At 45.0% G+C, this 24715-nt stretch overlaps 1 protein-coding gene across 2 annotated transcripts in view; it reads left to right on the top strand.

Moving 5' to 3' along the window:
• Positions 1 to 1209: 1209 nt before the first annotated feature.
• dtd1 (D-aminoacyl-tRNA deacylase 1) overlaps positions 1210 to 24715 on the top strand; it is a 132347-nt gene continuing 108841 nt past the window's right edge. For both annotated transcript variants that reach the window (XM_052012473.1, XM_052012474.1), the window contains exons 1-3: positions 1210 to 1374; positions 13342 to 13432; positions 15763 to 15998. In XM_052012473.1, coding sequence (XP_051868433.1) covers positions 1332 to 1374; positions 13342 to 13432; positions 15763 to 15998 — 370 coding nt within the window. In that variant the 5' untranslated portion in view covers positions 1210 to 1331. The remainder of the gene's footprint in view (positions 1375 to 13341; positions 13433 to 15762; positions 15999 to 24715) is intronic.

Here is a 24715-nt window from a genome sequence, read left to right on the forward strand (position 1 = left end):
GGGAAAGGGAGGAGGTAAAATTAATAATAAACACAGAATAAGCGTGGTGGCACGGTGGTGCAGCTGATAGGGCCACTATCTCACAGCCCTAGCAAGCTGAGTTCAATCCTGACCTCTTGTCCTGTCTTTGTGGAGTTTGCAAGTTCTCCCTGTGACTGTGTGAGTTCCCCACCCCCAGAGCTCCTGTTTCCTTCCAGACCCGGGTCATTCTCTCTTCTCTCCTCTTCCATCAGGTAGCAAATACGCGAGCCTGAGGGCACGTACCACCAGGCTTAAAGACAGCTTCTATCCCACTGTGATAAGACTACTGAACAGTTCCCTTATACGATGAGGTGGACTCTTGACCTCACAATCTACCTTGTGACCTCGCACCTTATTGTCTACCTGCACTGCACTCTCTCTGTAGCTGTGACACTTTTCTCTGCACTGTTATTGTTTTTACCTGTACTACCTCAATGCGCTCTGTACTAACTCAATGTAACTGCACTGTGCAATGAATTGATCTGTACGATCGGTATGCAAGACAAGTTTTTCACTGCACCTCGGTACAAGTGATAATAATAAACCAATACCAATGCCAAATATATGGGCTGGTAGGTTAATCGACCCATAGTGTGTAGGTGAGTGATAGAATCTGGCAGGGAATTGATAGTAATGGGGAGGAGAATAGATTACTCTATGGGACTACTCCATGAGCCAATATGCACTCGATGGGCCGAAATGGCCTCCTTCTACATCATGAGAAAATATGGAAATATGAAACGTGTCTCCCAGCCCCTATAAAATGTGACTGCCTGAAACTGTACGAGATTTTATAGTGTTACTCTTGCCTGTGGTATAAATGTGCCACAGATCTTCCAAGTCTCAGCAAAGAATAAGGCACAATGATCGGAACCTATGCTTTGTAAATACTATTGGTTTGATGACACGATCGTTTGATGACACAATTAAGCTATTGGTCTAAAGACACAGTGATGGTATTGGTATAATGACACTGCGATTATATTGACCAATGCACTATTAATGTAAAGAACTGATTGTATTGTATGTATCTCTATAGTTTTAAGAATAGAGTTTATATACGAAAAGAATGGGCTGGCATGGTAAATGCAAATACAGTTGTTGGGGAAAGCCCCCTCCTTTGTGTGGGGAAGACGTGCTCTGTGTGCAGCGCTGCTTCCGCCCTGTAGGGGAAACATTGCGCTGAGTTTCACCAGCCTCTCCGCCTCCCCCTCGCCAGCACCGTCGCTGTCTGGCTCAACACTGCGGCTGCACCCAGGAAGCTCCCGGTAACCGCGCACACTCCGCTGTTTTGCTGCTGGTTCAGTACCATGAAGGCCATTATTCAGAGGGTCGCAAAGGCCAGTGTGACAGGTCAGTCCGGGCCTGCTTGCGGGTTGGTGCGGGAGGTGAGGAATAAAAAGGGGTTCCCCCCCCCCCCCCCCCCCCCGCGTTGCGTTGTTAACTGGCATTCTCCATGCAGGGCCACATTTGCACCTGAACCTTGGCGGTGGGTTGTACCGGCGCACGGGCAGCGCTGGGCTCTGCTCGCTTATTACCAGCAATGTTGTTCTGGTGTCGGACTCGGCTCCCTGCTTCCTTCCGGCTATTTGCAGCCTCCAGCCCAAAGCCCATTAATTCCCGGCACGCGAAAGCATCAAACAACAGGAGGCGTAGACTGGTCGTGAGACGGGAGAAACGTTTGCAACCAGGGCATAGTGCTGAGTAAATTGGGGGTGTCTGCAATCTCCTGCACAGCCGGGTACAGCCTACACACACAGAAGGAGAGTTTGCATTATTTCCAGATCAGCCACCCCACATCTGTGCAAGGGATTTGTAGAATCATTCATCGCCTAACCCAGGACTTCATCCTCGTGTTACACGTCAAGACAATCTATTGTGCAAGTGAATATAGTGGGAATATTTCATGCGGTTTGTTATTGAGGTCCCAGTGGAAACAGACGCACTGTATGTGAGTGAAAATTGTCCACAGAGGTATTGGCAGTGAACCCTTTTGAATTCACAAGCCTTGGCACGGCTGACTTGGTTAGGTGGCTGTCTTACACAGAACACTTGGAGTGTTTACATTTCTCAGCACTTGTTGGCAGATTAGACCATTGTACTGGTTATATACAACAGTCAATGTTGTTAAAAACTTCTCGTGTTGGTGCTTGGATGATATTGCATTGTTTAAACTTTAGAAAAAAATTAGTATCTGTTCCCCTTTTATACTCTGTGGACATTCCAGAGTGCTGAACAGCCAATGAAGTGTAGTCACATCTGTAATGAAGGGGATGTGGTAGCTAAGTTGCACTCAGCAAACTGAGTGGGGATCTGAGGAAGAATTTTTTGTTCATCCAGAGGGTAGTTGGAATCTGGAACTCTCTGCCTGAGGGGCAGGTACTCTCACAACACTTTAGCATCTGGATGAGCAACTTGAAAAGCCAAAGTGCAGTAGGCTACAGACCAAGTGCTGCAAATGGGATTAATACTGATGGGTAGTTGATGGTTGGCATGGACTGTGGGCCAAAGGCCTTTTTCTGTGCCATATGGCTCTAACTTGCACAAATAGCAGCTTTGAATTTGTTAGGTGTGTACAGGAAGGATTCCTGGCACAGTACGTAGACAGGCCGACTAGAGGAGAGGCCATGCTGGATCTGGTACTAGGCAACGAACCTGGTCAGATGACAGACCTCTCGGTGGGTGAACGTTTTGGGGATATTGACCACAACTCCCTGACCTTCAGCATAGCCATAGACAAGGATAGGAGCAGACATTATGGGAAAGTAATTGGGGGGGAAAGCAAATTACAGTGGTATTAGGCAGGAATTTGGGAGTGTAAATTGGCAACAGATGTCCTCTGGTAATTGCACTGCAGAAATGTGGAGATTGTTTAGGGACTACTTGCATGGGGTTTGAGATAGGTTTGTCCCACTGAGACAAGGAAAGGATGGTAGGGGTTTCTTCAAGAGGAAGAAGGAAGCTTATTTAAGGTTTAGGAAGTAAACATTAGTCAGGGCTCTTGAGAGTTATAAGGTAGTCAGGAAGGAGCTTAAGAAGGGGGCATGAGATGGCCTTGGCAAGTAGGGTTAAGGAAAACCCAAAGGCATTCTACATGTATGTGAGGAACAAGAGGATGACTAGGGTGAGGGTAGGACTGCTTAGGGATATGGAGGGAAAAATGTGTCTGGAAGCGAAGGAGGTAGGGGAAGTCCTAAATGAATACTTTGCTTCAGTGTTCACCGAGGAGAGGGACTTAGACCAAGGGGAGGTTAGTGTAGAACAGGCAAATGTGTTGGAGCATGTCGAGGTTAAGAAGGAAGCAATGTTGGAGCTACTAAAAAACATTAGGGTAGATAAATCCCTGAGGTCAGATAGGATATACCCCAGGTTACTATGGGAAGCGAGGGAGAGATTGCTGGAGCATTAACAATGATCTTTGAGTCCTCCCTGGCCACAGGAGTGGTACTGGAGGATGACAAATGTTGTTCCATTGTTCAAGAAAGGTCAAAGGGATAATTCTGGGAATTGTAGACCAGTTAGTCTTGCGTCAGTGGTGGGCAAGCTATTAGAGAGGATACTTAAGGACAAGATTTATGAGTGTTTGGAGATGCATAGTCTTATAAGAGATAGTCAATGTGGCATTGTGAAGGGCAGGTCGTGCCTCACAAGCCTAATAGATTTTTTCGAGGAAGTGACAAGACGGATTGATGAAGGTAGAGCAGTGGATGTGGCATATATGGATTTTAGCAAGGCATTTGACAAGGTTCCCCATGGTAGGTTCATCCAGAAGGTCATGAGGTATGGGATCCATGGAAAATTGGCTTTGTAGATTCAGAATTGGCTTGCCCACAGAAGGCAGAGGGTGGTTGTTGAAAGGGAGTATTCGACCTGGAGGTCGGTGACTAGTGGTGTTCCGCAGGACTCTATTCTGGGTCCCTGCTCTTTGTGAATTTTATAAATGACTTGGATGAAGAAGTGGAAGGGTGGGTTGGTAAGTTTGCAGGTGACATGAAGGTTGGTGGTGTAGGAGACAGTGCAGAAGGTTGTCATAGCTTGTAACGGGATATTGACAGGATGCAGAGCTGGGCAGAGAAGTGGCAGATGGAGTTCAATCCGGAGAAGTGTGAAGTGATACACTTTGGAAGATCTAACTGGAAGGCAGAGTACATGGTTAATGACAGGATTCTTAGCAGTGTGGAAGAACAGAGAGATCTTGGGGTTCTAGTATCTAGACCCCTCAAAGTTGCCACGCAAGTTGATGGGGTGGTTAAAAAGGTGGATGGTGTGCTGGCCTTCATTAGCTGGGGGATTGAGTGCAAGAGCAGAGAGGTAACGTTGCAGCTCTATAAGACCATGGTTAGACCACATTTGGAATGTTGTGTTCATTTCTGGTCGCCACATTATAGGAAGGATGTGGAAGCTTTGGAGAGGGTGCAGAGGAGATTTACAAGAATGCTGCTTGGATTGGAGAACGTCTGTTATGAGGAGAGGCTGAGCAAGTTAGGGCTTTTCTCCTTGGAGAGACAGAGGATGAGAGGAGACTTGATAGAGGTATATAAGATTACGAGAGGCATAGACAGAGTGGACAGCCAGCATCTTTTCCCCAGGGTGGTAATGGCCAATACTAGAGGTCACCCATTTTAGGTGTGTGGAGGAAAGTTCAAGGGGGGGATAACATAAGGTGTCTCCTAGATAGGCACATGGATAAAAGGAAAATAGAGGGTTATAGGAGGTGAAGCCAAGAGGGGGATAGATAGAATGTGGATAAGGTTTATATAGGTCAGCACAACATCGTGGGCCCAAGGGCCCATTCTGTGCTGTACTGTTCTATGATAATGTCCAGATTTTTTTCTTGGTGCAAATTGAGGGATACAAGGGATAACTTATTTCTTTTGATGTAATGCCATGGCATTAGTTATGCCTACCTGAAAGGGCATCAGTCACACAGTACCTCCAACAAAGCGGCAATCCGTCAGTATTGCACTGGAGCCTCAGTTGAGTTTGTACTCAAATCTTTTGGAGTTGGATGTAGACACAATCTTCTGACTCTGAGGCAACTGTGCAATCAACTGATCCCAGCTGACACCTAATCTAGATGTAACCTAACCCTGCAGAGCATCCGACTAAAGAAACTCTTGAAATATGCACCCTTGGGATTGAAACTGATGGTCACCCTTGCAGTCACAGGAGACTTATCCTGATCAAGGTTCCATTCCTGAAATTATTTGGATCAGGCTATTGGTTCTGATGAACTGTTGGAATTTAATGTTCATTTATAGATAGATCTGAGTGTTAAATTTGTTAATAAAATGTTATCATCCTTGTGATTAGTTAACACCTGAACTTCCAATGAACAATCAAGTTAAAGGAGGCAATCACTGATCCTGTTTCACGTGGCTTTGATGGGGATGGGAATGAAGGAATAGGTGAAATACTAGTTTAAGCGAGATTCCGGGGGGGGAATCAGCCCATTGGCTACTTTGGGGGTTGCTGTGGATGATGGGATGAGAAGATATTTTGTGAGAGGTAATTATTAACACATTGTGGTCATAAAGCACAATGTACTTGAAGAATAAAGGGGAAGGGTGTAAGAATCACTCTGTGGGTGAGTTACTCCTATGGTGATTTAGGTGAATCAGGTGGAGATTCTATGACAGGTTGAATAAATGTTAAATGTTGCTTTACTAGTGGTATTCTCACTCTGGGCACAGCATGACTATACTACTGTTGAAAAGCAAGGTCCCGATGCACTTAAGCTATATTTATGCCTATATTGATTTATATGCTGATAACTGCCACTCCATTATTGGTCTTATGACGGTGTTAACTTTATGACAAAAGCAAGAATTGGCTTTGCACTTGTATTAACTGATAGCTTTATCTTTCATCTACTTTTCATTTCTTCATGGGATGTTGGAGTAGACAGCATCCCATGAAGAAAGGACAGGGCCAGCCTTTAATGCCCATCCCTAAGGTGTGAGCCACCTCCTTTGCCTGCAGCAGACCATGTGCACTTCCCCACAGTGCTTTAACTAGGGAGTTTCTGGGATTTGACCCAGCCACGACAAAGGAATGCTGATATACGTCCAATAAAGGCTGGTGTGTGATTTGAATGGGAGGTTTATTTGTAAAGTTTTTGCATGTACCGGCTGCTCCTGCTGTGCTGGGTAGTAGAGGTCGAAGGTTTGGGAGGTGCCATTGGAGAAGCCGAGAAAATTTGCTGCAGTGTGCACACTGCAGGTATCCAGGGGCTGAGACTCATTGAGCAAGGGGTAGGGTGCAGGTCTTGGTGCGGTCTTTCATGAGGCCTCCCACTGCTGCAGCCTGGTCTGATGGCAGGTGAGTGGGGTTGGGCCTGTGGGGGAGGGGAATGGGCTGCTTGGTCAAACCCTTTACTGGTTGATGGACCTGCACTCTGTCGATGAGTGGAAGGGAGATGAGGCCTGGATTAGTTCTAGAGTCAATAAAACAAGCTGATCATCTCTTTTTCAACTATATTTACGCTGTTTTAAAAAGTATTTTGTCAGAATCCTTGATGTTTAATTTTGGGTATCCATAGAATCATAAAACACAGAAATGGGCTCTTTCGACCCACCGAGTCCCACCGATGCCTTTCGACACTGATCCCATTTGCCTGCATTAGCCCGATCCCTCTACACCTTTCCTATCCAAGTACCTGTCCAAATGGCTTTTAAACATTGTGTTCTATTCACCTCCTCTGGCAGCTCATTACAGATAATCACCACCCTCTGTGTGAAAAACTTACCCCTCAGATCTCCTTCAAATCTCTCCCCTCTCACCTGAATCCTGTGCCCTTTAGTTCTAGACTATCCTGATCTGGGAGAAAATCTCTGACCCTATCTACGCCCCTCATAATTTTCTAAATCTCCATACGGTCACCCCTCAGCTTCCAACGTTCCACTGAGAATAAACCCAGCCTGTCCAATCTTATATTGCTTAAAGCTGGCATTTATTTGGAACAGTTTTGGGTTGCAGGGGTAAAAGGTTGTCATCCATTGGGTCACAAGAATAAAAGTTAGAGGAACATTGATCCAAGTTGAATAATTTCACCACCTCCTGTCAGCCCCCACAATGGTCCCAATGGAACACTATCACTTCCTCTGCACCTCAAAGACTCTGGCATCTTTTCAAAGATCTGTTCCCTAGAATTGTTGATGGTCACTTCTTAGAGGTCAACTAATCTTTTTATAAAAGTTTGAGACAGGTTCTTTGCTTTTGTAAAGAACCCAGCAGCAGGTATATATTTTTTAACAGCTCCTCAACGTCATGCTATTGTCGAGGATGAACTACGTGCATCAGCAGGTCTCCCATTCACAGAAGTGTATCATTGAGTTGTTGTGCAAATGCTATTTCTGCTTTGATGTAAAATGTTGAGGATTTTTATAGTGAGCTTACATAAGATAAGATACCTTTTATTAGTCACATGTACATCGAAACACACAGTGAAATGCATCTTTTGCGTAGAATGTTCTGGGGGCAGCCCGCAAGTGTCGCCACGCTTCCGGCGCCAACATAGCATGCCCATAACTTCCTAACCCGTACGTCTTTAGAATGTGGGAGGAAACCGGAGCACCCGAAGGAAACCCACGCAGACACGGGGAGAATGTACAAACTCCTTACAGGCAGCGTCTGGAATTGAACCTGGGTCGCTGGCGCTGTAATACTGTGCCTGAGAGATCAATGGATAATGACTGTAGTGGGAATATCCTAGCATCCATTATAATGGACGTATTTATGGACAGGTAAAAAATAATAATAGGATTAGGCTGGGTCAACATGGATTCAGTGAATTGGAATAATCAGCAGAATACATGGATGTGGGGTATTTGGAAGTAGATAGGTGCCACAAAAGAAGTTATTCAACAAAAATAGAGCACATGGGACAGGTGGTAATTTACTGTTGTGGATGGTGGGGTGGTTCACAGCAGGCAGGTATAAATGGTCATTTTGGGGTCACTAATGGGGTCCTACAAGGATCAGTGCTTGAAATCTGTGCTAGGGCTCTGGACGAGGAGTGTAATCTATCTAGGCTTGCTGTTGATACAAAGACGGCTGGCAATGAGAGTTGTAAGGAGGATGCAGAGAGGCTTTAAAGAGGACAGGCAGGTTAAGTGGGAGGTTGAGGATGTGGCAGGTGGAATATGGTTTGGAAAAATGTGAGGTCGTGCACTTTGAAGGAGGGCGCAGAAAAGCAAAGTATTTTTCAAATGTGAGAGATTGAAAGGTGTGGGTGTCCTCATACACGAGTCACTGAAACGTCGAGGTTCAATAAATAATCTGTTTTTTTACTTTGTATTCTGTTACTGTTTTTACCCTGTACTACCTCAATGCACTGTGTAATGAATTGATCTGTATGAATGGTATGCAAGACAAGTTTTTCACTTTACCTCAGTACAAGTGACAATAATAAACCAATACCAATAGACAGGGTCAATGCGCACAGTCTTTTTCCCAGGGTTTGGGGACAAGAACTAGAGGGCATAGGCTTAATGTGAGAGGGGAGAGATTTAATAGGAACCTGAGGGGCAAGATTTGGAAGGCCAAGATTATGTTTGCCTTTATTGCTTGAGGATTTGAGTACAAAAGTGAAGGTATCTTGTATTATGCAGTGCTGGTGAGAGCACACGTGGAATATCATGCACAGGGCTGGTCTCCCTTCTTACAGAAGGATATATTTGTGGTTGAGAGAGTGCACCAAAAGTTTAGCATTTGTTTACTGAGTCGGGGTTAAGTTAATCAAACTGGCAGAACCTCCCTAGAGTTTAGAAGAATGAGAAGTGATCTCACTGAAACAGACTAAGTCCTTGCATACTTTGACAAGGCACATGCTGGGATTGTTTTCCTCTGGCTGAGGTCTTTAGAAACAGGACTCGCTGTCTAAAATGAAAAGGGCCAGCCATTCAGGATAAAAATGAGAAATTTTACCCAATGGGGAACAAATCCTTGGAATCCTTTACACAAGGGGGCTATGGGAGCTAAGTTGTTGAGTATATTTAAGGCAAACATCAATAGATTTCTTTGATACAAAAGCAATCAAGCACTCTGGGGTTAGTGTTGGAAAATGGCACTGAGATGATAGATCTTATTGAATGGTGGAGCAGGTGGGAGGGGCTGATTGGCCAAGTTCTGCTTATTTTTTGTGTTCTAAGAGGAGAGCAGGATGGCTACAACTTTAAAATAATAGGAAGGGTTTTATTAGGAGCGGTGATCTGCCTGGGACAATCTCAACATGGAGAGTATTTTAACAGGATTGATGGTGGCAACAAAGGGGGAAATCAAATCAAGCAGCTTTAGGAGAAATATGAAGAAGGCTGGAAATACTCAGCAGGTCAGGCAGCATCTATAGAGGGAGAAACAGAGTTAATGGTTCAGGGCAATGACTCTTCATCAGAACTGAGAAAGGCGAGAAATTGAATGTTTTGGGTGGAGAGATCAAAGGGAATGTTTGTAAAGAGAAGGAGACCAGAAAAGACTGGACATTGCCTGGATTGGAGAACATGTCTAATGAGGATAGGCTGAGTGAGTTAGGGCTTTTCTCTTTGGAGAGGAGGAGGAGGAGGATGAGAGGTGACTTGATAGAGGTGTACAAGGTGATAAGAGAAATAGATTGAGTGGACAGTCAGAGACTTTTTCCCAGGGCGAAAATGGCTAACACGGGGGCATAATTTTAAGGTGATTAGAGGAAGGTATAAGGGGGATGTCAGAGGTAAGTTTTTTTTCACAGAGAGAATGGTGGGTGTGTGGAACACACTGCTGGCAGTAGTTGTGGGGACAGATACATTAGGGACATTTAAGAGACTCTTAGATAGCCACATGAATGATAGAGAAATGGGAGGGGTTAGATACATATTAGAGCAGGATAAAATGTCGGCACAACATTGTGGGCCGAAGGGTCTTTACTCTGCTGTAGTGTTCTATGACACAGGTGGTTGTGGTGCTGGCTGAGAGAAGATGGTGAAGCATTGTAAATCATACTGATCTGTCTGGAGGAGGTGTAAACAGAAGGAGATGAATGAGATGGAAGAGAGGTTAATGAGAGATGTGAAATTTAACAAAACTTGCAGCTGTTGGAAATCTGAAATAAAACAGAAAATGCTGGAAATATTCACCAGATCAGGCAGCGTCCACGGGGAGAGGAAAACAGAGTTAATGTTACAGGATAATGACCTTTCATTGGAGCTGGCCAGTTCTGATACAAACCAGAAAGACGGGTTATCTGAAATTATAAAATTCATTGTTGAGTCCTGAGGGCTGTAATGTGGCTAAACAGAAGGTGAGGCGGTGTTCTTCGAATTTACGGAGGATTTTGCTGGAACAGTGCAAGAGGCCAAAGACAGAGACGCCAGAGTGGGAACGGTGCTTTTCCACTAAGACCAAGATGAAAAGTTTGCGGAGACAGTCTGGGAGAGCCAGTAATTGTTCTGTTTGAGTGGAGGAGAAGTGAATTTATAAAAGAATCTGTTACTGGCCACTCTGTTCAGAGATTGGAAAAACTGCCTTGCGTGGGGTGTGCTAAAAACTGGAGGGGGAGGGTGGTAGGTGTTTAGAAAGGAAAAATAAATGACGAATGTGTTAAATTATTCATATTTACAGAGATGGATCTGAATTTAAATGAGCTATTTAATAGGTGAAATCCAGCCACCAGCTGTGGCTCTTCATCCAAGCCTACCTTGGCTACCAAATGCTCTGAAAATATTATGGGTACAGTGGAACGGTGGCTGTGTTACAGGACGAGTCATTTGGAGAAACCAAATCAAATCCCTCCAGAATTTAAATTCAATTAAATATAAATCTGGGATGCAAATGTATTGTCAGTGACGGTAACCATGACACTGCTCAATCGTCATAACAACCTGTCCTTGGGGAGGGATATTTGCCGTCCTTACCCAGTCTGGCACAGGTGTAAGTCCAGATGTCAGCAATCTGGCTGATTCTTCACTGTTCTCTGGAAACACCAACACTGTGACTTGGTTCAGTGGAAGTTAAGGATGGTCAGTGAATGTTGAGTTCCTTGCTGGGGACACAGCTGTCCGATGAATGAATAAACAAAGACCTCAAACTCATTCCATTCTTCTTGCTGACTGTAGTCAAGGACCCTGCTCAGTGTTTTGAAAGGGCTCCGAAAGGTCTGGGCTTCTTCGCTGTCAGCTTTCAAAATAGGATCATTATAGATTTACGAGGATGTTGCTGGGACTTGAGGGACTGAGTTATGGAGAGAGATTGAGCAGGCTGGGACTTTATTCATTTCAGCATAGGAGGTGTATAAAATCATGATCGGGTGAATGCACACAATCTTTATCCCAGGGTTGGGGAATCGAAATCTGGGGGACGTGGGTTTAAGGTGAGAGGGGAGAGATTTAATAGGAACCTGATGGGCAACTTTTTCATCCAGAGGGTGGTCAGTGTATGGAATGAGCTGCCAGAGGAAGTGCTTGAGACAGGTATATTAACAACATTTAAAAGGGACTTGGACAGGTACATGAATAGGAAAGGTTTATAGGGATGTGGGCAAATAGGACTAGCTTAGATGGGCAACTTGGTTGATGTGGATGAGTTGGGCCGAAGGGCCTGATTCTGTGCTTATAACTCTGTGACACCAATTCAAATTACACAGCACCTTCTGCTCCCACACACGTCTTATATCCGTGACTGGAACCCAACAGTGTGCAGGGTCATGTCACAGGGTTGTGTACTCTTATTTCTGGAGACAATTCCTACTATAAAAAGAGTGCAGAATTTTAAATGTATCCATAAACTAACAATCAGGTCCTTCACCCCCTCTATTATTTATGGCATTTTTCTGTAAAAATCTGCAAATGCTCCTTGCATTCAGGGCTGTTGTGGATACCGATACCAGGTAGCTATTTTCACATTTATGTAGAAGAAGATAGAACAATGTGAAGCCACCACTTACTGTATAGTTATGGGTGTTTGTGTATCCCATGTGACGTTGCCTGCAATAACACAGAAGATGCTCTGTTAAAGAGTAGCATGCAGTATCATGTAATGTGCAGTGTATTATCATAGTTTTCTTTCTGGAGGTGCAGCCTTTCTTTAACTCTCATTTATTCCCACTTGTTGGAAACTTCGGTGCCTCTAGTCTCACTTTCTTTCTTTCTTTCTGAGGTTAGTTCTCAATTTAGAACATAGAACACTAGAGGCCCTTCGGCCCACAATGTTGTGCCGAAATTTTATCCTGCTCTAAGCTCTATCTAACCCTTCCCTCCCACAAAGCCCTGTTTGTTTCAGTTTTACCTTCAGTCCCTTTCCCACTGTTTATATAAATTTCTCCTTGGGTCAGTCTCCTCTCTTAACCCACTAATTCTTCAATACTGAGTTTGCTAGACTGTACACAGCTGAACCAGGTCACTTGACGCAGCTAGCCTAAGGCATTTTTTTTAATATACTTAACTCCAGTTTCTTCTCGTCAGTCTTGCATCTAACCCTATCACCATATCTTTTTCTTTCCTCCTCTATACATCTAACTTCCCCATTTCCCTGCAGTATTTGCGTCAACCACTCCTTAGGATAGTGACTTTCATGTTCTTAAAACCACACAGTGGGAGAAGAATGTTCCTTGTGAACTGTCCTTGTTTATCCTGCAGTTCATTAAGATCTGAAGATATGAGCCAGCCATTTCCACCAGGCTTTGTGTGATTAATGAGTGCACAACAGCCAGGAATAATGACATGTTCTCTGGCCTTGTTGTGTGACAGGTATGGACCTGGGGGAAGATGTTCACTATGGCACAGGGGTCATACTGTGATGACAATGAGTGATCTGATTGGAGTTTACAGGATATTAAGGGGAATGGATAGGCTGGAGAAAGAAAAGCTATTGCTGCTGGTTGGGAAGTTTAGGACCAAGGAGCTTGGCTGAAAAATTAGAGCCAGGTTTTTCAAGAGTGAAGTTAGAAGCATTTGTCTGTGCCAAGAGAGGTAGAAGTTTGGAACTCACTTTGGCAAACAGTGGTTGATGTTAAGTCAATTGTTAATTTCAAATCGGAGATTAATGGACTTTTGTTAACCAGATGTATAAGGGATGTGGGGAAAAGATATAAGGAACAAAGTCAGAAAAAGCTGCAAACACTCAGCAAATCAGGTAGTATCTGAGGGGAGAGAGTTACTGCAAAGATCCTTCTGTTTTGTTTTCCTGGGGTATATGGGTCCAGGTCACTGATCCACCATGACCTCACTGATTGCCAGCACAGACTTGAGAGTCTATTCCAGTTCAAAGGTTTCTGTGTTTAACTGGAACCAAGATTTTAAGATTTTTTTTTCAGTTCAGTTCACAAATGTCTCTCTTTTTGTTTTTTAGTGGGCGAGGAGCAAATCAGCTCAATAGGACGAGGACTGTGTGTACTATTGGGCATCTCTGTAGAGGACACCCAGAAGGACATGGAATACATGTGAGTGTTTTTAAAAACCAAGTGCCCTCATTCATCAGAAAAAAAAGACATTGTGGCAAACCAGAACAATTATTGACCATTAATATTTAACATTGGTAATAGAATATTATGCCTCTCAAAGGCTTTTGATTGAAAATGTATTTACTTACTTACGATGTCTTCCTTAGCAAGATGTCTTTTCCCCTTATTTTTCCAAGAGGCTTCCATTAACTATCCCAACAGCTAGGTTAACAAATTTTTGTCCTCTCCTTTGTTACTAATGTTTTTTAATCGGATTCTAGTTTATGTGCAGCCCAGGGGTTCTTTTCATTTTCCTTAAAGCTGCTTTTAAAAAAAGATTGAACATTCTCTGTCCATTCAAAGTGCAAATGAGACAATGAAGCATTGCTATATTTGTGCAGATGATGAATCCAGTTATTGATTAATCAGTTTCATTGTTTAAGCACTTCTTTAAGCCATCCCAGATAAATAAATGATTGAACCAAAAAGGAACAGTTTGACTAGAAATCAAAGTTCTTTGACAAACAGGAAGTTAAAGTAAGCTGCTTTGAAAGCACTTAGTTTAAATTCATTGAAAAGTCAAAGGAGGGATATGTTATATTGACAGGGTTTTTTTTAAAAAAAGACTTCTTATATATGCCTGGGATGTGGGGATTATCCAGTGACGAGCCACCACCTTCAACTACTCTGGTTCTTCTGGTAGGTGGGGAATTCCAGGATTTAGACCCAGTGACGATGAAGGGCTGATGATATACTTCCAAGAGAGGGCGTTGTGCAACCTGGAGGGGAACCTGCAGGTTGTGGCGTTCTCTTGGGCTTGCTGCCCATGTCGTTCTTGGTGGTGAAAGTAATGGATTTGGGAGGTGCTGTCAGGGTAGTCTAGGCGATTAATGGCAGTGCGTATTGTAGATAGTGCACACTGTACCACCGTGCACTTTTGGTGGAGCGAGTGAATGTTTGGGTGGTGGTTGGGGTACCACTCGTGTGTTGTTCATGTGTCTGCTCCATAATGTGAGGAACTAGAAACAGAATCGAGCAAATGTCCTCACTTCTGCACAATGAATGAGAGAATGTCCAGGCAAAGCATAACAGAAGGTTGGGTTGAGGTCATTGCCCTGAAGATGAGGAATTCGTGGGGTTGGGGTGGTTGACCTCCAAGAATCACAACCATTTAACTTTAGCACAAAGTCTAACTCCAACCAGGAGGCAGTTTTCCCTCCCATTCCCATCATCTTCAGTAATGCTAAGAGCAACTGGTGCTCCTAGTTGAATATGACCAGTTTGAGTTCCTCTTCGTCAGTCAGTTCACACTGCAGTGCATTCCTGAAGGACAACAAACCCGACTTCCACTTGGCAATGGGAGACCTTCTACAGTGGCTTCTTGCAATAGGCCAGGAAACCAAGAAGAACTCCTCTGCTCTCCTGCAGTCAGTGCTGTCTGAGGTAGACAGTGCTTCAGTTTAATGTCTCACCCAGAAGGCTGCACCTCTGACATCACAACAACTCCCCCAGTCCTGCAGATTTGAGATCAGCCTCAATTTTCATGCTCAGGCCTCTGGGACAGGACTGAACTTACGAGCTTCTGACTTCAGGGTGAGAGTCACAGGTGACCCCAATGCAGAGCGGGAAGGTCCCAGCTTTGTTGCTCATGGCGGCTCTTGTGTGTCTAAAAATAGCTTCACTGCCCAAGGGTGAGCCAGCGGTATAGCCAGTGTTTTCATCTCACTCAGTGGCAGCAGAGTGGTGGAGATGCTGCCCCACAGTTCCAGAGACCTGGGTTCAATCCTGGCCTCCAGTGCTGTCAGTGTGGAGTTTGCACATTCTCCCTGTGACCATGTGGGTTCACCCCTGTTGCCCCAGTTTCCTCCCACATTCCAAAGGTGTGCAGGTTGCTAGTTTAACTGGCCACTGTAAATTGCCCCTAGTGCGTAGGTGAGTGGTAGAATCTGAGGCAGTCGATGAGAATGTGGGGAGAATGGAATGGGATTGGAGGAAATGGGTACTTGATGGTTGTCATGAACTTGGTGGGCTGAAGGGCCTGTTTCTGTGCTATATTACTCTGTGCGACTCAGGACATCTCTCCAGGACACCTCCTGGCAGGGTGTGTACACAGTGTGCGTATCTGCCTATAATAGGACTGGCCTCAGTTCCGATGCTCCGTACTAACCAGCCCGCAGCTCTCAATTATACGATATTTTAAGATAGTATGTTGTTCAGTGAGATTTATAGTTGAGCCAAGAGCAGGGAAACCACAGCTAAGTCTGGAGTAATTTGTCAGCTGCAAGCCTGCTAAGCATTTTGCTAAGTTTCCCACTTTGTCCATGCGACAGGGTTCGCAAGATCCTGAACTTGAGGTTATTTGAAGATGAAAACGGGAAGCATTGGTGTAAGAGCGTGATGGACAAGCAGTACGAGATCCTCTTCGTCAGTCAGTTCACACTGCAGTGCATCCTGAAGGGTAACAAGCCCGACTTCCACTTGGCAATGGGAGCCGAGCAGTCGGAGACCTTCTACAGCGGCTTCTTGCAACACGCCAGGAAGGCCTACAGGCCAGAGCTCGTTAAAGGTAGGGGAGCTGCTGAGCCACGTCTGCAGCCTGTAGCTGGGGGTGTGGGTAGAAGCAGGGTTGCAAGGTGGCTGGTGGAGGATGGGCCCTGCTACAAAGGCCTCAAGATATTCTTCCCATTGACGGGTTGCCTGTCGAGAAAGGGCTTTTGCAACGCAGCTCGCCAGGAATTCTACAGGGATTGACCTGGAGTCCCCGTTAATTTGATCAGTCATCAGCGACTTTCCTTAGACCAGCCCACTGCAGGTGCTCACCCAACCCTTAAACACTTCAGGCCACCAGCTGCCATTGGAGCATGCTTCTGTGATATCATGCCTCCTGTAGGATCTTAGGGTGGGCTCGCTGGCAAAGTTCGCAGGCAAGGGGCCAACGTTCCCGGACACATGGTGAATGCACCCGGATCTGGGATGCAGATTGCCCAAGAACCCCTCAGACTGGGCCCACTCTCTTCTCCTCCTCCTCTCCTCTACTCACCCACATTCACTTTTCCTCTTCTTGGTTTCTTTCTAATCGCTGCACCCCACTTTTTTTTAATCACCACCCTTTCTGATCTACTTGGGGAGGACCAGGAGAGGAGAGGGAGTGTTCAATAAAACAGTGCTATTCCTTCACAATGACACACACAAGTACGTGGGAGCAGGAGTAGCCCACTTGGCCCCTCAAGCCTGTTCCACCGTTAATGATTGATCTACCCCGCGCCTCAACTCGTTCTCTGCGCCATTTTCCCATAGCCCTCAATTCCCCTATCTTCCAAAAAAAAATCTATCTCCACTTTAAGTACTTCTGAAGACAGAGCCTTCACAACTCTCAGGAGTGGAGAATTCCAGAGATTCACCGTCCTCTTTGAGAAGAAATTTCTATGTAGCTCGGTTTTAAATGATCGCTTCCCCGCGCCCACCCCCCCACCCATCTTGTAACTATGTTCTGTCGTTTGAGACTCTCCCACTAGTGAAAACATCTGGGCATCCACCCTGTCATAACCCCTTGTATGCTTTGAATGAGATCACCCCTCATTTACAGTGGGTAACCTCAGGCCCAGTATTGGGTGGAGCTGAAGCTGCTGGGCGGGTATTGTTGGGACCTGGAACCGTTACCTCAATAGGTGGGGGAGGAGCAACTTGAATAGGGATCTCCCGAAGGGACCTGCAGACACTGGGAAGGGGAAGGTTGACACGTCCATGAGGAAAGAGCAAGGGAGAGTGGCCCAGTTGGATGGCCGTGGCCTCCTCTGTCTGTGATTTGGTTGTTGTCGGGACTTCTGCTCTTTTTATATCTTTTGACCCCTCTTTTCATCGTGCTCCTCACTTTCTGGGATCTCTATACCCCATCCATGGTCGCATTGTTGTCCTCGGCTCTGTTCTCTCTGACGTGCCGACTGTTCCCCTTTTGACCCAGAGAGCCCACTGGTGCACTCATCGAATTGTACAGCGCAGAAATGAGCCCTTTTAGGCCACCTCATCCATGCCGACTGTGATGCCCATCTACGCCAATCCTATTTGCCCGCATTAGGCCCGTAGCCCTCCACGGAGGCTCATTGTTGTTTCCTCATGGGCAAGAACTCCAAAATGCTCCACTCTACCCTCCCGCTGACCTGCACCCCTACTGGGAGGTAACCTGGTCAATCACTTTCCTGTCCAAGCTGCCCCTCCCTGGGCTGACCCTGTGGACTCTGTCAGTGGGTCAGCTCTCGCGTCCCTCCAACTACCTCTCACCAGAAGAAGGGCGAGGTCTCTGCTGCCCTTGAGCTGGCTGGTGGACGATTCCGCAGCATCCTAAACACTCTGGGGGGGATAATAACATCAAATAACATTGCTTTACCTTTGTGAAACCTCACCACCATCAGCTCTCTCCACAACCTGTCCTGCCCAATATGTCACTATGGGGCTTTGGCTCATCAGTAAATCACACCTCAGTCTTCACCCCCCCCACCCCCCCCCCGCCACCCCAAATCCTTGTTTACTTTGGTTCTGTCTTGTTGCCTCTCCTTTTCTCTTCTGCCCACTCATGTACCACACCAGTGTTCACACTGAGGTATCCAATGCTCCCTCCTCCCCCTGACAATCCCTGAAGCAAATTACTTGTAATCCTCAGTGATTTCAGCCATCGCCTCAAATCAGTGAGCTCGAGCTCAATATCCTCTGATCCTCCTCTAATCTCTCCCGCATGCAAACTCCTGATCCCTGTTAGTGGTCAACCCTTTGACCTTGCCACCTTTCGCTATACCCCATCACAGATAGGACCGTCTCTGACCACTCTCTGTCCATGTGTCTTTCCCCTTCCCTGCTGTGTCTGACCAGGAAAGCCTCTGTCCTCGGGTTTAAAGACCCAGCCGCCTGGCCTTTGCCTTTCGCTCTCCGTGATGTCACAGCTACAGCCTCCTGCACCATACTCTTGCTTCCATCTTAAATGCCCTGGTCCCCATTAAAACCATTGATCTCTCCCAGCCTAGTCACTCACTCTAGTGGTGCTCCTGTTCCTGTGCTTTTTAGAGCAAGGTACGGAAACCTGTGTGGTGGACAGAAGTTTTATCCAGCCACAAGACCTGGTTCAACCACAAAAAAAAATTAGGGTTTCTGTTTGCCTGCCACTGTTCTGCTTGCCCAGAATACAAGTACAAAACCATGGTTTCCTCCTTTTGTGTCGTGAGGGAGCAGCAGAACAGTCTAGAGGGTGATAGAACAGTTGGCTTTCCGTGGGATTGGGTCAGGTGTATATTCTGATAGAATAGTTGGGTCGCTTGGATATTGAACATTCTGATAGTACTGTTGTGTTTGGGTCTGGTTGGGTGTATTTTCTAATAGAGCAGCTGGGTTCAGGTCAAGGGTTAAACATTTGGAGTTGGGTCAGATTGGGTATATTTTCTGATGACTGTTTTCAGGGGCTGGGTGTTTGATAGAACAGTCAGGTTCAGGCAGTGCGCATATTCTGGTAAAACATTTGTGAGAACCGAAGAAACAGAAGAAGGAGAGGCCAGTCGGGCCCTCAACCTTCATTCACTGTTCACTCCCTTCATCCCAGACATCAACCTCATGAACCTTCCCTGCACTCTCTCCAATGTCCTTCCTGAATCTAGAGAGCAAAACTCCACATTACACTTCAAGGTGTGGTCCCACCAACACTCTTGATTCATAGAGTTGTACAGCATGGAGCAGGTCCTTCAGGCCAAAATGTCCACGCTGACTGAAGTTTCTACCTAAACTAATCCCATTTGCCTGAGCTTGGCTGATATCCCTGTAACCCTTTCCTATCCATGTACTATACCTGTATAAATGCCTTTTAAACGCTGTACCTCCTCCTCTGGCAGTTCATTCCATATACCCACCATCCTCCATGTGGAAAAACTTGCCCCTCAGGTCCTCTTTAAATCTCTCCCCTCTCACCTTAAACCTATGCCCTCTAGTTTTAGACTTCCCTACCCTGAGAAAAAGACCGTGACTGTCTACCCCATCTATGCCCCTCATGATCTTATAAACATCTGTAAGGTCACTCCTCAACCTCCACTGGTCCAGGGAAAACTGTCCCAGCCTATCTAGTCTCTCCCTATAACTCAATTCCTCCAGACCCGGTAACATCCTTGTGACTCTTTACTGCACCACCCTCCCAAGCTTAATCACATCCTTCCTGTAGTGTGGCAACCAGAAATGCTCACGGTACTCCAAGTGCGATCTCAGCAACGTCTTATGCATCCTATAAAATTGTATCAAGAGTTCCCTATTTCGTACCCCTTTGGAATAAAGACCAACATTTCGTTACCCTTCCCAATTACTTGCCGTACCTATGTACTGACTGTTTGATTTTCATGTAGTACGACCCCAGATCCCTTTAGGTTCAGTTTGGGTCAGCTGTATGTTCTGACAGAGCGAGGTCGGGGAATGTGTCCTGTGTTGTCATTTTTTGGGCTTCCACACGCACACAAGTTAATAGTGTATATGAGATTGTTATAGGATGATCAGACATGGAAAGAATTGTTAGTGTTTGGGTTGAGTTTGGATTGGCCATGGTTAGGTCAGATTTTTATTTTATACCCAAGGAGACCTTTATTTGCAGACACAGTCCAAACTCAGTGAATGACAGGTCTTGGCCATGTGGGAGTACAGACACTTGGCCTTTGCCAACAAAATTCATTGCTGCTGAATTTAAATTTAAAAGAATAGAACGATTATAGTAGAAGTAATGAGTACATCTGCAGAGAGCAGCTTGCAACAAGTCGCCACGCTCCGGCGCCATGAAGAACATTGACAGCAGCCTGGGAATAAATCATCGGCCTGTGGCTACAGTCTGATGGGTTGGAGTGCGTGGAAAACGGGTTGGTGCATTGTTGATTAAACAATCCATCCCAGCACCTCCACAGAGAAACTCGCATCCTTTTCTCTCAGAGTGGACATGCTCTCAGTGAAAACATGATGCACAACATTGCTGGGAGCAGAGACACTTTCATCAGGGATTTGGCTGCCTTCCTACATGTATCTCCTTCGTCCTGATGTAATGCTACGTACGGGGGAGCAAGAGGGCCCCTTCAGACTGCAGCTTTTGAGTTGAGATTTCACATGCACTAGTGATCTGTGTGAGGATGAAACACCATATGTTGACGAAGTACGGAGGACGAACTGAGTAAATTATCCTGACCTGTATAAAGTACTCATCTGGACAGGCACGGTCTAACCAAAGAGTTCTACCAGACGGTACACCCGGACCGATTTGAGACTGCCACAAGAGGTTGGATTTCGTGTCCTGGGATGTGCAACATGGGAGTGAAGTCGCCAAACTGATGGCACCTTCTATTTTGTTGACTGCTTCCAGTGGGAGCCCTACACTGTTTCTCTTGGGACTGTCCTCAGGGAAGTGCCCTCACTGAAACCCTACGTGGTGCAGTGGTAGGGAATAAAAGTCCTTCTAATTCGAGTTCAGACTTCAACAACTCCCATGGACAAAAGAATCAACAACATTGGAGCGCTCTCTTTGGTTTCTGATGAATGTTGCAAACAACTTGAATTTGGTGCTGACGATCTGTGATGTTATTTGATCTTCTGGGAGATTGCTGCTTCATCGTTCCTGGGTAGCTTCTCTTTTTTGCATAGCTTTTGTTCTCTCTCATCATCTGTGACTTAACTTGCGGTCAAGAAGGCTGTGCTCCTGGGATTGTCCTTTGAAGTGGGCAACATGTAAAATAGACTTCATCCCAGCGGAATTTTCTCTGGAATCTGCTTTCGTGAATAATGAATAATAGGTCTACAGTGTAGTGCCTCAAGTCCACGGCACAGATGAAAATTTATTGCATACCTTTGTAACAATACATTTCTCAATTTGCTCTACTTCTGTCAGTTTAGATGTGCACAGGCTGCATTCTGCTTGTAGTGGAAAAATGTTTCTTGTAGATTAGTTGAACTGAATGTAGAAAACAGAGATATACTTAGACCATATTTTAAAGAAAATATCTTAGCTTTATGTTAGGTCTTCAGTTATAATGTAATCTCCCTTTTAAAAGGTTGCATTGTTGCATTTTATGCTGAAGGATTCATTGTGGGCTCAGTCTCATTATAATGTGCAGAACACTCCTATCTCAAGGTGCAGTGCAGGTGCAGCATATTTTGCAATTTAGATAAGTTCATTCCACTCAGAATTCTCTCAATTTATTGATTGAAACTCCTGGGATTCTTGAATTCTGATTGGGAGATTGAACATTATTTGAATACTGGTTGTCAGGACTGTAGTCAAATATTTTCCCATCAAAAGTGCTAGTTCTATTTTGAATTAGTACATTGTTCAAAATTATTTCTCCCCTCCTCTTGTGCTCGATCCTAACCATTGACTGGAGTCTTCAGGTCCTTGTAGAGGAACATGACAATAGAAACTTCACATGAGCAAGACTCTGGCATAAAGTGTGGCTGCACTGATGCACACATTTTCTTTTCAAAAGAGCATGTTTTTGACAAAAGCAATTTATCCAGAAACCTATGTAATCTAAACAATATCACAGTGTGACATTTAAATGTTTTGATTACAAATCAGCAATTTCAAAAAAAAAGTTTAACAATATTAAACAAAGTTGAGGGAAGTTGTACATTCCTAATCAAATGCATTGGCAGGCTGTAGTATACCATGTCCCTCATACCTGATGCTGTCTTGGACATTGAGGGCACATTGTTGGTTACTACAATTCAAAAGTAATAGTTTCTGTTGACTTCCACCAACAACAACTTGCATTTATGTAGCACATACAGTGTTTTGATAGAATCCCTCCTTGCTTCTCAGGAGCATTGTGAACTTTTTTTATTTCACTTTTTTCAAGTTCCAAGAATTACTAGCAAAGCTAATGTTTGTGTCCATCCCTGAACTGAAAGGCTCGTTGGCCATTTCAGGGGGTCACATAGGCCAGACTGGATAAGGGTGGCAGATTCTGATGAAGGGTCATCCACCTGAAACACTAACCCTGCTTCTCTCTCCACAGATGCTGCCTGACCAGCTGAATATTTTCACCATTTTCTGTTCTTTTTTTCAAATTTTCAGCCTTTGCACCTTTTTTTTTTGCTTTTCAGGGGTGGTATAAGGACTTGAATGAAGCAGATGGGTCTCTACAAAAATCCATTAGTTTTGTGGACATAGTTACAGATGAATAGCTTTTATTTAAAAAAATCCAGATTATTAATTTAAATTCCACAGCTGTCAAGGTGGGATTTGAACTTGGGTCTCAGAATTACCTGTCCAGTAATTTTAACTATTGCACCACCACCATGTCCCCTAAATAACATCTGACTCAGCCATGGTAAGGAAATGTTAAGATAGGTGGTACAAACCATGGCCTAAGTGGTAGGTATGAGGAGGAGAAGGCGGGTAGAGAGGTTTAGGAAATGAATCCCAGATCTTGAGGTCTGGATAGCTGAAGGCACGGACACTAATGTTGGAGCAAAGAACGTCAAGGACAAGGGGTTGTAAGTGGAGGTGTGCAGGGCTGTAAAGAGTCACAGCAAAGGAGAGTAGTGAAACCTCATGTCTTGAACACAAGTAGCAGAGTGGCTTAGCGAGCAGAGTAGCTGTGTCACAGCTCCAGTCACCCGGGTTCGATCCTGACCTCTGGTGCTGTCTGTGTGGTACATCTCCTTGTATCCTCGCGGGTTTCCTCCAGATGCTCCAGTTTCCTCTCTCACGCCAAGAACAAGTGAGTTGGTAGGTTCATCGGTGGCTGTACATTGCCCCCAGTGTGTAGGTCAGTGGTGGTCTGCGGACAGTTGATGGGAATGTGGGAGAATAAAATGAGATTAGTGTAAATGGGAGTTTGATGGTCAGCATGGACTCAGTAGGCTGGTGGGTCTGTTTCCCCGCTCTATGACTCTATTTAGAAGGGTTAGACTGAGAACCAATGTAAGTTGGTGAGCACAGGGGGTGGTGAGTGAATGCACATTGCAGTGAATTTTGGTAGAGGGGGCAGAGTAATTGATAATTGATGATACTTATTATTGTCGCAGCTATGAGATACAGTGAAAAGCCATCCAGACAGATCATTCCATGCACAAGTACATTGAGGTATTACAAAAGGAAGAAAAAAAACAGAAGGCAGAAAAAAGTGTTACAGTTACAGAGGAAGTGCTAGTGCAGGTGGGCAAGTGCAAGGACCATGACAAGGTAGATTGAGAGATCAAGAGTTCATCTTTGGCCTAGAAGAAGTCCATTCCTTCACCTTTCAAAATCCTGGAACAGCATTGCAGGTACACTCTCACCTCAAGGGCAGCAGCGGTTCAAGAAGGCAGCTCACCACCACCTTCTCAAGGGCGACCAGCCTAAGAAGACTGCGTCCCTTGAATGAATACTTAAAAAAAATTCAAATTAAAATAAATAACTTGACAGTTATTTTCTTAATTAAAAATTAATTAAAATGCTAACAAACATGACTAAAGTTTTTTTTTAAACTAAAGCAAAATAATCGTGGAAGAAGAGCAGCTAACCTTCTGCTCTGCCATGGTTCTACAATTCCTGTTGAAATCATTGGCGAGTTGTATCCTTTTCCAGGTCTAACTAGGCCCAGGAATCTCAGCAAGGACAGGCCCTGCCCAGCTGTGGACTCCAGTGGCAGAGCAAACTGAGAGATGTGATCGTCTTAATCTGTCACTCAATCCTGGTATTCCATGTTCGACATTGAGGGCACTCCTTGCTGGCATTATCCAGCAGATTCCCACCTGTTACATACACAATCTCAGTCATGGTTGGCCAACAGGCTTGATTGATTGTAGAATTACCCAATCATCTCTGTTTGGTAATGGTGCTGATAATATATAAAAATAACTGTGCAATTGCTTTAAAAGATTGAATTATAGATGATGTTAAATCATTCCCTTTCATCCTAATACCTTGGTAATGCAAGTAGTTCCTTTTCCTTCTGCAGCTTATTTTCTTCTGATCAGTTAAGGCCTGCTGTGAACTTGAAGGCCTCCACACTAGGCAGCTTGTCTCAGCCAGTACACCAGTGTCAGTTCTCCCTGCTGAGGGCTGGAGAGCAAGACAGAAAGTAAAGAAGGGAAAGGGCAAAAATATAACCAACAGGAAACTAAACAGCTTAAGGAGGAACTCGAGAGTCATGAACAAGCTGTTAGATGTGTGGAGAGAGAGACAAAATGGCACTGTGGCACATCGTGGAATACCTTTCATTTCTTGGGATGTGGGCAAGGCCAGCATTTATTGTCCATCCCAATCACCCTTGAAAAGGCAGTGGTGAGCTGCCTTCT

Source organism: Pristis pectinata, chromosome 3 (assembly GCF_009764475.1).
Source record: "Pristis pectinata isolate sPriPec2 chromosome 3, sPriPec2.1.pri, whole genome shotgun sequence".
In the NCBI taxonomy this organism is placed as follows: domain Eukaryota; kingdom Metazoa; phylum Chordata; class Chondrichthyes; order Rhinopristiformes; family Pristidae; genus Pristis; species Pristis pectinata.